The sequence below is a fragment of the Salarias fasciatus genome, chromosome 13 (assembly GCF_902148845.1).
Source record: "Salarias fasciatus chromosome 13, fSalaFa1.1, whole genome shotgun sequence".
Classification (NCBI taxonomy): domain Eukaryota; kingdom Metazoa; phylum Chordata; class Actinopteri; order Blenniiformes; family Blenniidae; genus Salarias; species Salarias fasciatus.
In genome coordinates this window covers 4271501-4286004 of record NC_043757.1, presented here as the reverse complement: position 1 = coordinate 4286004, position 14504 = coordinate 4271501, and the positions used below count along the sequence as shown (strand labels likewise).

Genomic DNA, 14504 nt, shown 5'->3' with positions numbered 1-14504 from the left:
TTTGAAGCAGAAGTTTTCGGGGAGAATTCCGCACCACCTGTGGATTTCTATTGATGTGAAGAAGTAGTGAAAAGCTGCCAGACGGCTGACAGCGCAGAGATTAGCTGGAATCCAGGGACTCGGTATTAGCCGTGTAAAAATCAAAGATCGGCCGTTTCAACTTCAGTGTCGCTGTTTGTAAAAGTGCATAAATGCCAAAAAGTTTGCACACGCTCTCTCAAATTTCCTTAATTTGATGAACTTGTTAAATTTTGATTTCCAACATCTGCTGCCAGCCCGACGTCTTCACCAGTCTGTGTTCCTCCGTCTGCCTGCCTGGTTTTGGTCGCAGTCATTAGTGAAGACTGGAGATTTCAGCGTCACTTTTAAGCATCTGCAAGAAACAACAGGAACCTCTACTCTTTGCTTGTTCTCTCCACGTGACAGGTTTTCAAGTGAAAAGGCGTCGTTTTTATGTTTCCCATTTCTGAAATGTTTTGCGTTTACGTGGCAGAATCGCTGAAAATGATGTCGTGTTCATGTTGGACCACTAGTGGGTGCTGCTGTTCTTTTAATTAAAAAACATCCAGAAGAACCGTTCATTCCGGTTCATATGTAGCAGCGTTTCATAAAAACTTTGGGTTTTTTTTCCCCATTTCCAAGGAGATGGAGTCGGTTTTCAAAAAGTTGTTTCTCAAGGTTCATATGAAGATCGAGTAGGAGCATCGTCAAAAACTTCCACCGTGGCCATTTTCAAAAAGTTGCGTTTACCCTTCCACAGAAACGTCGCCGCAGTGGTTGCTGTTGTCATTTGAACGAGGCCTTTAAACCCCATTTCGTACCGCTGCAGCAGGGGAAGGAATCGCTCCAGTTGTAGTGAATGGTGTTTGTCCGCTGGATGCGCTATGGCGGCGTTTTACTTGTGGCGAGCATTTACATGGCACTTTTATTCCTGTTAAAATCAGAATAAATTCTAATTCTGCTCGAAAATGACTAAATGTAAACGCCTGAACACTTTGTATGGAATTAAACATAAAATCCGAATAGAGCGTCGGGTTTATTTTCCTTTGGAGGTGGAATTATGTGTAAATTAGGTGCGACTTCGTGCCGGTTGTTCCGCGCATGCTCTGCCGTAATGACGCAATGATCCAAGATGGCGGCCCCTGTCCCACGGTTTGACTTGTACTTAGACAATTTATTTAACAGCAGTTTTAGGAGAATTGAATATGGATGGGTGCTTAACAACGCGGACATTTTCAAAGCTTTAGCGTCAAAGTTAATCAAGAAACAAAGAAGAGAAAAACGTTGTTTACTTCCGGGAGACGTCGGTACGTCACGGCCGCCCCCTGCCCAGAACGCTTCGCAGACCCCGGCGTGAGAGAGGATTTAATATTCCGTTTTTCCCCTGTAAACGCAAAGCTCATGGATAAAATTATGAATGACTTAATTCAGAATAAACCAGTTCCCAATTAAAAACACCCTGTAACCACACTGACAGTGGGCTCAGTTTTCCCCTTAACAGAGGGTGTGTGTGTGTGCGTGTGTGTGTGTGTTGTCACAATGAAACAGTAGCAATGGATTTTCAATGAGTTGAAACAAATGTACATCAGTCTATTTGTAGTGATTGTAAAGGAAGAAAAAGAAAACAAAGCACAATCACTTTTGACTTCATTGTTTTCTGTCTAGTTTCTTTTATTATCTTTGATAATATGCCAGTCTTTATTCAGCTTGGATTCTGTGTGTGTGTGTGTGTGTGTGTGTGTGTGCGCTGTGACCACAAGGGGTGGTATTATATCATACATGCATGCAGATCATGCACATTGAACTGATGCAATTCTGTCTGACATGAAGATAACTTGTTAACTTGTGACGGAGGAAAGAAAGAAAGTAATTTCAGAGGAATGATCTTATCGCTTCTTGTTGTGACGGAGTAACTCGTGTCACAGGCGGCCGATCTTCATCGGGAGGGACGACGTCTGTGGCGGAGCAGCAGTCAGAAGTGCGTCTTAATGAAATGCTTTCACGGGACTGATGAATGTGCGTGTCCGTCCGCTGACAGCGGCGCTGCAGCGCCTCACTCGGGGACGGAGCACAAAGAGCGATGCTCTGCTTCAGTTAACGCTGTCATATTGAACCACCAGTCGATTGATGAAAAGCAACTCCGCTCTTTAATGAGTTTGCCCCCAGTCAGGCTCGCATTTATGAGCAGGCATCACCAGGACAACGCTTTAATGAACCACTGTCATATTCCATCACAGTCCGCTGCGAGGGACGTCTAATTAGAGGACGGCCACCGAGCGTCCCGCCGCTTTCCGCTGAAAGGACCAGCAGTCAGTTGAATTACCAGCGAACACCAGTCTGTCAGCGATGCCCGCTGCCCCCGGGCCTGCTGGGGAAGCTCAGCCAGGCTGAACAAAGACCACTCCAGTAGTTACTCACGACCTCGCCTTCACATTTAAAGGACAATTAGCCAACAGGCGCCAAGAAATGAGACTGAACTCTGACGTGGCGTCTGAGAGGAGAGCTGATGGTGAGGCGCGGTCGGGGAGCGGCGGGTCGCTTTACCGCGATTCTGCCCGGCGCTTGTTCCGACGTTCGTAAGATTTAATCAAAGGCAAATGAAACATCAGTTGGAGAAACTTGTAACCAGTTCGGGGCTCACAGCGGCGGCGTGGCAGTAATCAGCAGTCAGCAGCGGTCCCGCCTTAAGGCCGTTCATTAGGCCGCGGTCGGGCGGCGGGCCAGGATGCCTTAATATTTGCTGACAGGCATTCCGTCTGGACTCCAATCCAATGAAGACTAATTGGTCCTATCAGGCCAAAAAAACCCTTTTTGGACTCCAGTTCTTGCCCGTAACAGAGTATTGCTTATTCTTACTTATTATTTGATCAGCGTGGGTGAGCGTTGTCCAATCTGTGGGATTCAGGGAGAATTCCGTGCCGATAAAATTTGAAATTACAATATCCTTCCTTTTCAGTCTAGAGAAGACCTGTGAACCATTTTCAAGACTCTAAATCACAATTCAGTGGGAGGGTTTGAATCCTTAACGTGATTTGTTCAGGTCTGTTCCTCATACTCAAGATGGGATGAAGTTCGTTGGGTCCACAGTCCCAATAAGAATCCAATTTCAATATTTCTTTTGTGAATTTACTTTTTTATTCCCACAATTTATTTACTTAACAGCATTTGTATTTTTCATTCCCGTTTTCAAACTCATTGCTACAGCCAACAGCATGCGTAAGCTAAAAACACTGTAAATAAAGCAGAATAAAACAAAGAGACATTTCGAGGTAACTGTGCACGTCTGCACCTTTGACAGCTTGGGAACAGATGTGGAGCGCCGTGGCCTTCAGACAGGTACCCGGTAGTTACGTTGAGGTCCATTAATCAGCCCTTGAAGGTACATTAGGGCGGATTACTCCTCCGGGGACTGAAATAGACTCACTGTGTACGTCTGTGTGTGACAGTGCACCAGCTGCACGGATCAGCCAATAAGCAGGAGAGTTTAATCAAGCTGGTAATTGATATGTAGCTGTTTGTTTACCTTGCTTTACAATGTAGCAGTACCATACATGCTGCACATTCAAAAGTCTGCATGATGAAAGGCTTTTTATGGACTCTGCACTTTTGAACTATTGCAATAAGTGTTGAGTCTGGTTTTTTTTTAACTAGATAATAACTGAAACTCCATTTTTTAACCTTTTGAACTCATTTATTACTTTTTGAGATGCAAGCAATCATCCAAGAAACAAACAGCAAGCAAATAAGTTTGCACTGAACATCAAGCTGATCCACTTTCTGCAGACTGGATGATTCCAGGAAGCTCAAATTGAGAGCGCAGACTGCAGGAAAGGGAGAGAATATGAGTGCGCTTTAGCTCTCCCAGCAGTCTAAACCTTCAGCACCTTCACCAGAAAATGCTTCAGAGTTTTCTAAAACAACTTCAACAGGAATCGTTACTAAATTACAACGTTTTAAGCATAACTTAAATGTAAACAAGTGGTGCTTTGGTTCCTGCAGAAGTGGTTCTGCTCTCGAGACGACTTCATTTAGTAAAAATCGCTCCAAATATTTTATTCATTCTCACTAAATTTCGGAACAAATCACCTGTTAACAGAGTTTGCCTCACCGTCACCCGCCCTACTCTGCCTCTGAATGGCTCGTCAGCCCTCATGCTTCACGGTAAACAGACAGGAACCAATTAAATCGGTGAATGCAGCGAGTTTCAGCCAATCAGAGGCAGAGTTTGGCAGGTCAATGCTTCATCAGCTGCCCGGCTTGTAAGTGTAAGTGCGTTTACCCCTGTCGACCCTGGACTACACCACTGATGCAAACCAGATACTGATACTGATGATACGAGAATGCTTCTGGCGTTTTCATGTGTGAAACGATCGTTTTCAGAATGTCGCAGAAATGTTTCCAGTTCACGTGAACATGGACTAACAGACCTTCATGACGTGATGGAACCTGGTTCTCAGGAGCTTTATTTGCTAAAATGAGAACAACCAACGTATCCAGCTGCATTAGCCTGCAGTTAAGAGGTACATATTGTGTAAGAAGAGTAAATTTGTTTCACTTCTTTTGGACACTCGCCCTCAAAGAACTGCAGTTCTGGAGATGTTCTGACGCCGCTGGATCCCAGCTCGGTCTTTTCCAATCTCCCTCAGATCGCCATTCTTCCCCGTTTCATGACACACGAGCCTGGTGGATGAAGGTTTGACTGCCCTGTGAGTCCCGGCTCCAGGGGCTTGAAGGTGATATCCATGTTCAGCCCTTCTGACACGAGTCATTTTCCATTTAAGTGCGTTCACAGACGATTGAGTGCGCAGGCCTCCTCAGGCTCCCCCTAATAGACCGTCCACATCACCCTTGAAAAACGTATTGATTTCTGTGTCAGTTTGTGTGCTCAGAATCAGAAAACAGAATCCCTCCGAGACGCGAGCCGACTGCGACCCGCTAAGCTCTCGGATCATGGCGTCGTCGGAGTTTCTGACGTTACACCACCTCGCGCTCACCTTGACCTCCGGGCGCCGTGGCATGTTCAGCGGAGTCCGCGCTGCCCTCGCGTTTACTCCGCTTGTTTCCTCCCTCGGTGAGGCGACGGTGCAGTGTCTGGCTCGCACGCCGTCAGGAAGGTGTTGCAAATGGGAAATAATGAGTTGTTAACAAGCATTAAATGAAACCTCGGCGAGAGATTGTGACAAGCTGACACTGGAGGTGAGTTCACGCTTGTTTTGGATTTCCGCTGCTGGAAGATCAGATTATGTTCCGGGTGAGAGCTTCCTCTTCTGTCGACTCACTCCCCGCTCGCCGCAGTGTTTTGTTTCGTATAGCCGGAATCAGCTTACATATTATGGTAATAAGATCACTCATCTGTGAACTTGAGAAATTGGCATGAACCACTTCTATTTCGGTTCTTGTGGGGATCGTTAATACCTTTAGTGATACCTTGATACAATTCAGCCGGAGTAAGAATTTGCACATGTTGGCGTGTAATTGAGGCTGCCTAAGTGAAACCGCTGTCAGATTTCTCAGATGGGATTTGTAATTAGCCGAGATGAACTTTTAAACCTGGCGGATGCTCTTGTTCCTCACAGCCTTGAAATCAAACATGGTGGAAACGCACAGAGGGACTGCTTTAATTTGTTTTTGTGCGTTAGTGTGTGTTGGGAGGCTTTTTTTTTTCTAAATGTTTTTGATATCTGCCGTGCTCTCATTTGCTTGGTTAACTATGCAGGGAAACACACACCTGTTCACACTCTGACAAAAACCAGGAGCTGAATGCAGGCGGCCACGCAGGGCCACGTCGATGCATCGAGGAATAAATGTGCAAACACACCCTGGGTGAACGCACGATCACACCCGAGTCCCCTTTTTCAACCCACAAAGTACAGCAAAACCCAGAATGCTCTAAAGTTGTACTGTCAACCCTTGTGGGATAAACAACCGAGCTGCAACAGTGCACGTCTGCCTGCGAGGGAGGGAGGGAGGGAGAGAGAGATGTTAAGAGGAAAATACTGTCTTTGATCTGATGATATCTGCTGTTCGGGCTAACTTGCCGTGAAGGCTGAACAAAACAAGGGTGTTTGTCAAACATAATTTGCTTTCGTCTTGGTGACGCCCCGGGATCGTGCAGCTGAAAGGAAGGTGATTAACTAAACAACACAGAGTTTTCCTGCTGTGTGAGTCGGGAAGCTGCCACAGCATCTCCACTGACTTCCACCGGCGAGAGCTAGCGGTGCTTCACCTGCGTATGTTAATCATCTCTCACTGTCTAATGCAGCTTCCACATCTGCCGAAAAGCCTCTGTGCTGCTGCTGCTGCTGCTCCCACCGGGATGAGCTTCATTAGCCAACGTTGATCCATATTAAAAATTCCAACAATGCGATTGATTGGATGGAGCCAGGAAAGAACACACCTGCTTGCATTTATCCCCCTGTAATTAAAAAAGAAAAAAGAAAAAAGTGATGTTTAGCTACCGAGTCGTGATGAGTGACATTTTCAAACCCGATTCCAATCAGCAGCGGTAGATGAAGAAATGAAAGTACAGGCAGTGCCGGCGACCTGTGGTTGTCTAAAATAAATACGTGGATCCACATGAAACCCCCGTCTGCGCCTTTCTCCATACTTGGAAGACATTGGCTTCGCCGCCGATCTGGCAGTCATATCAGTCACCCGTCGCCGTTTCCAGGAAAATTCTGATTGAATAAGCAATTTTGTGAAAGTGAACTAGACGCTACATCAAAAAGGAAAGAGACCCAGGTGATGTATGTCAATTCCCCAAAAGACCAGCCAATCACCATCGACGGAGAGGAGGTGGAGTGCATTGAAGAATCCTCATCATTCATCACAGTGGCGCCTATAAAGGCAACACAGCCCGCCTTCAGGAAGCCCGAGCCGCTTCAGTCGACTCCGTAACGCTGGAAATCCAGTCTGTCAGGCTTTAGAACGGCAGTGTTGAGGCTGTAGTTGTTTTGTGTGAAACTGATAGCTGGATAAAATCCACAGTTTGTGTGAAGGCAACAACACATTTGTGGCCGTTTTTATTCGTGATGCAGGTTTTCATGACGTCTGGCTGGATGAGTGGAGAAAAGATGCCTTTGAAGCCTGTTAGAAACTCAGTCGTTCTCATGATTCTTGACCATCTGAGTTGAGAAAAACATCTAATAAAGTAACATATTTCTTATACTGTTGGTAAGTTAGTTCCACTTCCTGAAAGAGAAACTGCGAGTGGCTGTCTCAGTCTATTCACTGAGTTCACTGTAACCATGATCGCGTTATATGTAATGTCCACATTGTAGAGCGTCTTTCTCAAAATAAATGATTCAACATTTTCTAAAGTCTGTTTTTTAAGGTAGATATTTTCTGAAACGAGCACAACATTGTTGATAACTGATATAATTTTTTTTTTTTTCATGTCAGGTGCGTCTAACCTGTCTAGCTCTACCGTTGTCCTGTAATTGTTCCTGCTGGAATGAGGTCTGATTGTTGTGCATGGCGTAGCTGGGGTCTGATTGACAGTTATTGCTGGAATACCCAGTCGAAATGTTGATAATGTTAAAAAAAAAAAAAAATGAAAGGAGTCGCCTGTGTTGACTGTTTAACCTGAACTGGCCTCGGATGCTTGTGCACACTCACAAAAACATGTGGATTACCCTAAAGGGGCTGAGCGCTCGGCAGTCACGCTGATTAACGGAGGAAACATCCTCTCAGCCGCTGATCCTCTCCTGTATCTCTCCGCATCCTCGCCGTCACCGGAGGAGGCAGACAAGGTGACCCCGCGGGGCTCCGGCACGCCGTCCAGATGTTGGGCCCCTCATTGTCCCCCTCCCAACAAAGAGCCTCGCCTTTCAGATCTGATTAAATCTCCCGTTCAGACTCTCACTCATGTTCTATTGATCGGCCCAGTTTGCATGTCTGAGAGGCCGGCCGTCCGCAGCGAAGGCGCTCTCACTCATGTATATGAAACACATCCGTCTGTGTGTGTGTGTGTGTGTTTACATGCATCCATACACACCTTGTTTGTTGTGTCATTGATTGAGATCTTTGACCAAAACCGCGGGACTGCAGCTGGATTCATCTAAATGGATATCGACTCGCGCAGCGTCTCCCATGTTTTCATCAATCTGTCTGCGTTTGATCGATAAAATCAGCCGGGTTGGGAGGTTTTTTTTTTTTCCTGCTTTTTTTTTTTTTTTTTTGCAATTTATATAATCAGACCAGGAACACAAAAAAACTTCCAAACAGCTGAAAATCTCCAATATCTTAACCAGAGTGAGCCTTGTTTAATCTGTGGTTGATGCGTTTGTGTGGCTCTCTGCTCTCCAGACAACCTGCTGATCGATTACCAGTTCACCTTCAGCCTGCTGCAGGAGGACGACCGATACTACACCTCCATCAACTTCATGGCCACGCCTGAGCAGGTAACAGCTCCTCCCTCTTACGTGTCATGGAGTTTCCAGTGCAGAGATAATCTGGATTATCCAGACAGACAGTACAGCAGGGATTCTGGTCAGGAGCAACAACAGACAGACGATTAAACTGTCAAGACAATAGAGGATCACAAAGTGACCAGACTGACGTGAAAAGGTCAAAATCCGGCACATGAAGCTGATTATTTTGAATCCGTCATGTCATTTCACTCCCAGTGTACAGGAAGGTTGTGTTTCTTTCTGGTCATTCCTCTCGAGGGTAAAGATTCAGTACGAGCTGTGCTCATTAAGTATGTACCTTTCTCCTGGTGGTGTACGAATCCACGGGTTTTCTCACTGCTCATATTGTCTGATACTGATACTTTGAATAAAATAAGTCCCCTCAATCTGTGACAAAAATGTTTTTATTTGCGAAATCTGTGTAATCCTTGATGGATTAATTGACGTTTTCCCTATTTTGATGAATATTATGTCATGATCGATTATTTTTACGTAGATTTTGTGTCAGTTTGTATTTTGAATCAGTACTTTGCTGTGTGTCGAAAGCTTTTTGGTCCGAGCCAAGAAGCTGCTCTGCTTTTTACCATGAATGAATATATATTAGCTGCCATCGACCGTTTCTGTTAGCCAGGAAATCCAACTTCAGCGACGCCTAATCAATGACACACATGAGCGAGCTGTAAAGTCACTCAGCAGCAAAAATAACTGGAGAAAATACTGATTTGGTGAATTGAGGCACCATTTACACGGTGAAATGTAAATTTTCAGGTTGACACGGGAACATTATGAAAACAACATTCATTGCCCATGACGTTCAGGATTTTGAATGATTCTGTACTTCAGATGGGTTAATTGCTTCAAATAATTTGTATCAAATCAATCATGCTGATGGGTTCGTCCGCATTTGACAGCCGCACCCAAAACACAATGAAAGTTTTTCCTTTTCACTTGAAAAAGTTGTGTAAACCGGGCCGGAGTCAAATCATAGAAGAAAAGATCCAAACAGATTTCGACGTTTTTAGCTTTTTACCGCTTCTTCACTGATAATGTGGTCGAGTGTTAATTCAAGCTTGAGTTGATGCTACAGAGCATCTGTATGTGGAAAAAAAACATCTGATCAAGTCAAGTTTGAGCAAATATGCTTCAGTATGTGAACAATTAATCCATGAAATCAAAGGTTCGATATGTTTTGTACCAGAAGAGTTTCATCTACCTGATATTCCACGAAAGCTCCTCTCACTCTGTTTCTTTCCTGTTGTTTTTTTTAATGCAGGCCAATAAAAACCTGGACATGTCCATCAACGCCTCCAACAACTTCAACCTCAACATCACCTGGTCCTTAAGCTCCACAGGTAAACGTCGGCGTTCCCCACAGCCGGGCCTCAGACTCTTCAGTGAAATGGTGACAGAGCTGCTCTTTACTGGCGTGAAGAATGACTGTTTCTATTGCTGGAGCCCCAAAAATAGCTTCAGAAAAATGTGTTGATATTCAAGATATTTACAGAAATCAGACGTTTTCAAAATGTTTTCGTGTAAACGCAAAACTGTTCCTATTGTTGCGTCTTCACTAGAAATGTTGTCGCGTGAACCTCTATAACTGTAAAACCGCATCTCTCAGCTCGTGTCCCGCGTCTTTATCCGGCGTCTTCAAGTTCAGTGGTCAGCCCCACGTCTCCCTCGCCTCCCATCGAAAACGCACCAGACGCTACTTTGAATTTTGTTGTTTGAGGCATTTTATACATTTTCCCTCCTGATTTCAATTAAGATAGGAGCAGGGTGTTGTCTCCCTGGCCGTGTCTTGGGGGCTCCTCCGTTTGGGGGCTGGTGGTTCGGTTGTGAGTAAACGTGTGAACGAGCGCGGACTATTACCGAGTGTTTAATGGCCCCCGATAAAGCAGGAGGTGGAAATATTTTATTCACAGCGTCTGAAAAACTCGGTCATTAACGCAGAACTGCTGATAATGCTCCGAAGGATTCTGAAATCCGACCACTTCAGCTCCTGCCGGAGATTTACAAGCTGCTCTGAATCGCTGCGAGGTGTCATGAAAATACTCCAGCAGTCATTTGCCTCCTCCAGATGAACGGCACGCCTTGACATTTAGAGCAAATCCACACTGTTTCCGCTCAGACCTGCTCGCCCACCACTTTATTTTGTTTCATGTGGAGATGCCTTCAACCGGCTCAGCTGATCGACCATTCAGACGGCCTCATGCGGAGTTTGTAAAAATCACTTTTTTTGTCATTTTATTGTAATTTGATTGCTACTAGGAAACCAATGAGCATTTTGATTATCTTTCATCTCTTCCAATTTAAATCATCTCTTGCATTTTTGTCCTATGAAAATTAGGATTAATTGGCTATAACTACAATAAAAGGCCCAATTTGCGCAGCGTGTTTTTGTGTTTTCAATGGAGAAAAGTTTCATGTTTACACGGCAACAGTAAAAACACTGAACCTGATGTAGTTAGCATGCCAGACCACCAGTGGGTGCTGTTGTCACATTTCTCCCTGTTTCCAAATTGCATTTTTCATTTTCACTTAATAACATAGTTGTGTAAACGCGGCCAAATTCGTCTTGCTTGTATAACTACATGCAGATGGCTTTGTTATTAACGGTTCATTTTGTGTAATCTGAGGAAGAGGCTCGAAAATGTCACCTCAGTGTTGGATTTGCACCATAAGGGGAAAGCTAAGCAGATGTAACCTGTGAGTCTGCTGCCCGTCACCACAGTTTATCGATGCTTGTTCACCAAAAACTTATCTAAGCATTTATTTTTTTCTTCAGAGAGGTTGTTTTTTTTTCCCCATCAAATGCAAGCTGGTGTTAAGAAAGAAAACTTATTTTGATGCCTCTTTGTCTGCTTTTTTCCTTAGCCGGCACCATCTCAGGGGAAGAGATGCCCATCATCGCGAAGACCAACATCAAGGAGCACCGAGACAGTTTCTCCTGCGAGAAGTTCAATTTCAGGCTTCACCACAACATCACTTTCTACGTGTACGTGTCCAATTTCAGCTGGCCCATCAAGATCCAGGTGAGAGTGGCGGACGGACACGGCCTGCTCATTTCATCCTCATTTTCTGTTAAACTGGGTGGGACACACGTCTTATTAATGAGAAGGTCAGTCAAAATCTGTACTTCACTACTCGGGTATTTATTTACAACGTTAGTCACTTAAAAGAAAGACTGACCAGCCCTTTCCATGCTGCTGGAATCGCAGCTTTCCCCCACATCCTCACTGCAGGGCTGCTCTCTCGCTCTCTTTGTGTCATGGCTCCAGTGTTCGGCCACAGAAAGAGAGCTCTGCTCCTGATTTAGGACGTTAAGCCTGAAGATGACGGCTGCCTGTGATGTGAAGCAGATGAAACATGTAGTGCAACAGGTCTGACTTTCAGGAGGGAGAACACACACACACACACACACACACACACTCGGTGTGACTCGCTCTCTGCTCACAGGATGTTTCCTTTTTAACCTGCACTGCAGCAGTTGTTTAAATTTTTTAACAGCGACTGAGGTCAGTTGTCCTTCCACAGTAATACGTGGAATGAAATCAAATCCAAAGTGATGGATTTGATCCTTCTGTCATGTTTAGCTAACTCAGGCCACATTTCTGAGTATTCGGTTTTGTCCGATTCTCACAAGCACAGACCATCACAATGGTTTAGAGGGATTTTTTGTCTAACTTGATGCAGATGTTTAGTGAAACTGAAAAACGAACAGAATAAACAGCCGAGGTTATTGGTCAAGAACACATTTGTGATCACACGGTAATTATTTGCAGCTCGTCAGCGGAAAGATGCTCCATAATTTACTAATAAGAGAAAAGTAAGTCAGATATCAAAGGGTGACTTTCAATGTGAAGGCATGAAGTTCTCTGGGAAACATTTCAATGCTTTTTATTTCACATAATGACTCATCAAATTCCACTGTTGGATTTAAAATCAGGGCACAGTACTGTTTAGACTGCAAATTGTAACTCTTTTTTTTTTTTTTTAGCTTTTCACTTTTTTAACGTAAAAGGCTTCTTTACCAGTGGTCTGTCTTTCTTTTTCAAGTTTTAATATCTCAAAACATAAAACACGCCCCTCATGTTACCCACATGTGCTTCATTAGGTCCCGTTTACACGACAACCTTTCACACGATGTCTGCTTCCATGGAAACAGCCCAAAACCAGGAAACAGTGCAGTTAGCACGCCAGGCCTCGGGTTGGCGCTAATGGTTGTTGTGTACAGTGGAATATTTTCCGTGAAGCCGTCACGAGGACTGATTTAGTTCAGAAGTATTGATGTGCTGCTCCTCCTGTGAGCAGGAGTTTAGTGAAGTCGTACCAGAGCTCAACAACTTGGTGCTTTAGTTTGGGTTCTTTGCATTAAATGTCAATAGATAATAAAATAAAATGTTATGTTACTCAAACAGAAGTGTCGTGCTTCTGTGTCAGCTTCAGATGAGCACCAGTTTACAATAAAAATCATCCTTCTTCTGGAGAAATGTGGTGAAATGCTACAAATAGTGTTTTCTCCAGAAGTGATGCAATATTTCTTCCAGAGTTAAAGTCAGCAGCGTGAAACTCGAGATAGAATCTTAAAAATATTTGCATGCAATGAGGCACAATGAGTGTTGCAACTGTACAACAAACCCCAGAGAGAAAAACAGACGTTAACCCTTCATGAGGCAGGTGGCCACATTTGGGAACTTGAGAATTTCTTCCTGCAAGCGGCTGCATGTTGGTTTTCAAATGCATCTTGAAGATGATATTTAGGTTTGTTGGATGCAAAAATAAAGTCATGTCTCTTTTTATCTGAAGGGGTGAAATCTGTCCAATGTATTTTCTCCAATTTTCTCTTTAAAGTACACTTCAGTGAGTGCTTTTTAAAAGTTTAATGGGGTAGCAGTGGCTCTTCATGGGAATATCGAGGGGGATTTTATGCCATCCTTGCAGTGAGATGAGATTTCTTCCTCCAGTGATTGCAGAGCTGTAAAGATATTGCACACGACACCGTTTCTTCCTGCTTGGAGGAGACTTGCGGCTCTCGCCGGTAGTCGTAGGCATGAGTAAATCATCCGGGCAGAGGTGCAAAGCACGGTGTGCATCGTGATCACCATCATCTCCACTTCTCAGGACTTGTCTTTCTGCAAAACATATAGCCCTGACAGGACGGTGAGCATAAACTATTCTGAAAAGTGTTTGGCAAATCTGCTATCACATTTAATGATCTGTGAGTTTTCCAGTGTCTCTCCATCAATTATGCAGCACCGGCTGAAATCTCCAGGCGGCGGCCGCGCACACTAAATATTCACGCCCGGGCCTTATGATCCATTAAATTGAAGTAGACTTTTAGCGGTGATATTTTAAGATGACTGTCATGCGGGGTCCAGGGTGTGGGCTGATGGATGGAGTCAGGAAGTGACAGAACGGAGAGATTAGGCGAGAGCCCGGCTGGTTAACTGATGTTGAGACTGTTTCACAGACAAAATGTTCAGCGGTGAGAAGATGGAGACTGAATAATTGATGGATTCATGGAGGGCAGCAACTGGGGATGGATGGATGAGGAGGATGGAGGAACAGGATGGATGGATGAGGAGGATGGAGGAGTAGGTGGGTTGGTATATTATACAGTAGATGTGTTGGGCTGATGGATGGACAAACTGATCATGAAGACCTGAAACAATGTCTCGGAATAGTAAAGCTTCTTTGAATCATGTTTATTTCAATCATCACTTTTTTAAATTGTTTTTCATCACGTTTCATCAAGAAACTCTCTCCTGCTGCTTTCTCAGGTTCACTTGTTCAAAGTTCACATAAAAGAGTCTGAAAGCAGATTAATCATCTCCACCGAGACGTAAAAGTGTTGAATGAAGAGTCTCCATTGAAAAGGAAACGTTTTACAGCAATTTTAAAAGTTGCGATTTCTATATAAGATACAACAGCCGCTACCCAAATTGAAGGTCTGTATTAAAGTGACATCTGTCAGTCTCCAGGCTGACTACATGACCCGCCTCACCGTCATGGAAGCACAGAGCAAACTGAGCCACCTGCTCTTCTCATGTCGTCCTGGTGAGACGTCAATCTGTGTGAAGGACAGAACAAAGG

General features: G+C 44.4%; 1 protein-coding gene across 1 annotated transcript in view; it reads left to right on the top strand.

The window, feature by feature from the left end:
* Positions 1 to 14504, top strand: part of atrnl1a (attractin-like 1a) — a 251087-nt gene that overhangs the window by 109445 nt on the left and 127138 nt on the right. Inside the window, 3 exon segments of the mRNA XM_030106400.1 lie at positions 8308 to 8402; positions 9685 to 9763; positions 11286 to 11443. Of these exon segments, the coding sequence (XP_029962260.1) occupies positions 8308 to 8402; positions 9685 to 9763; positions 11286 to 11443 (332 nt within the window).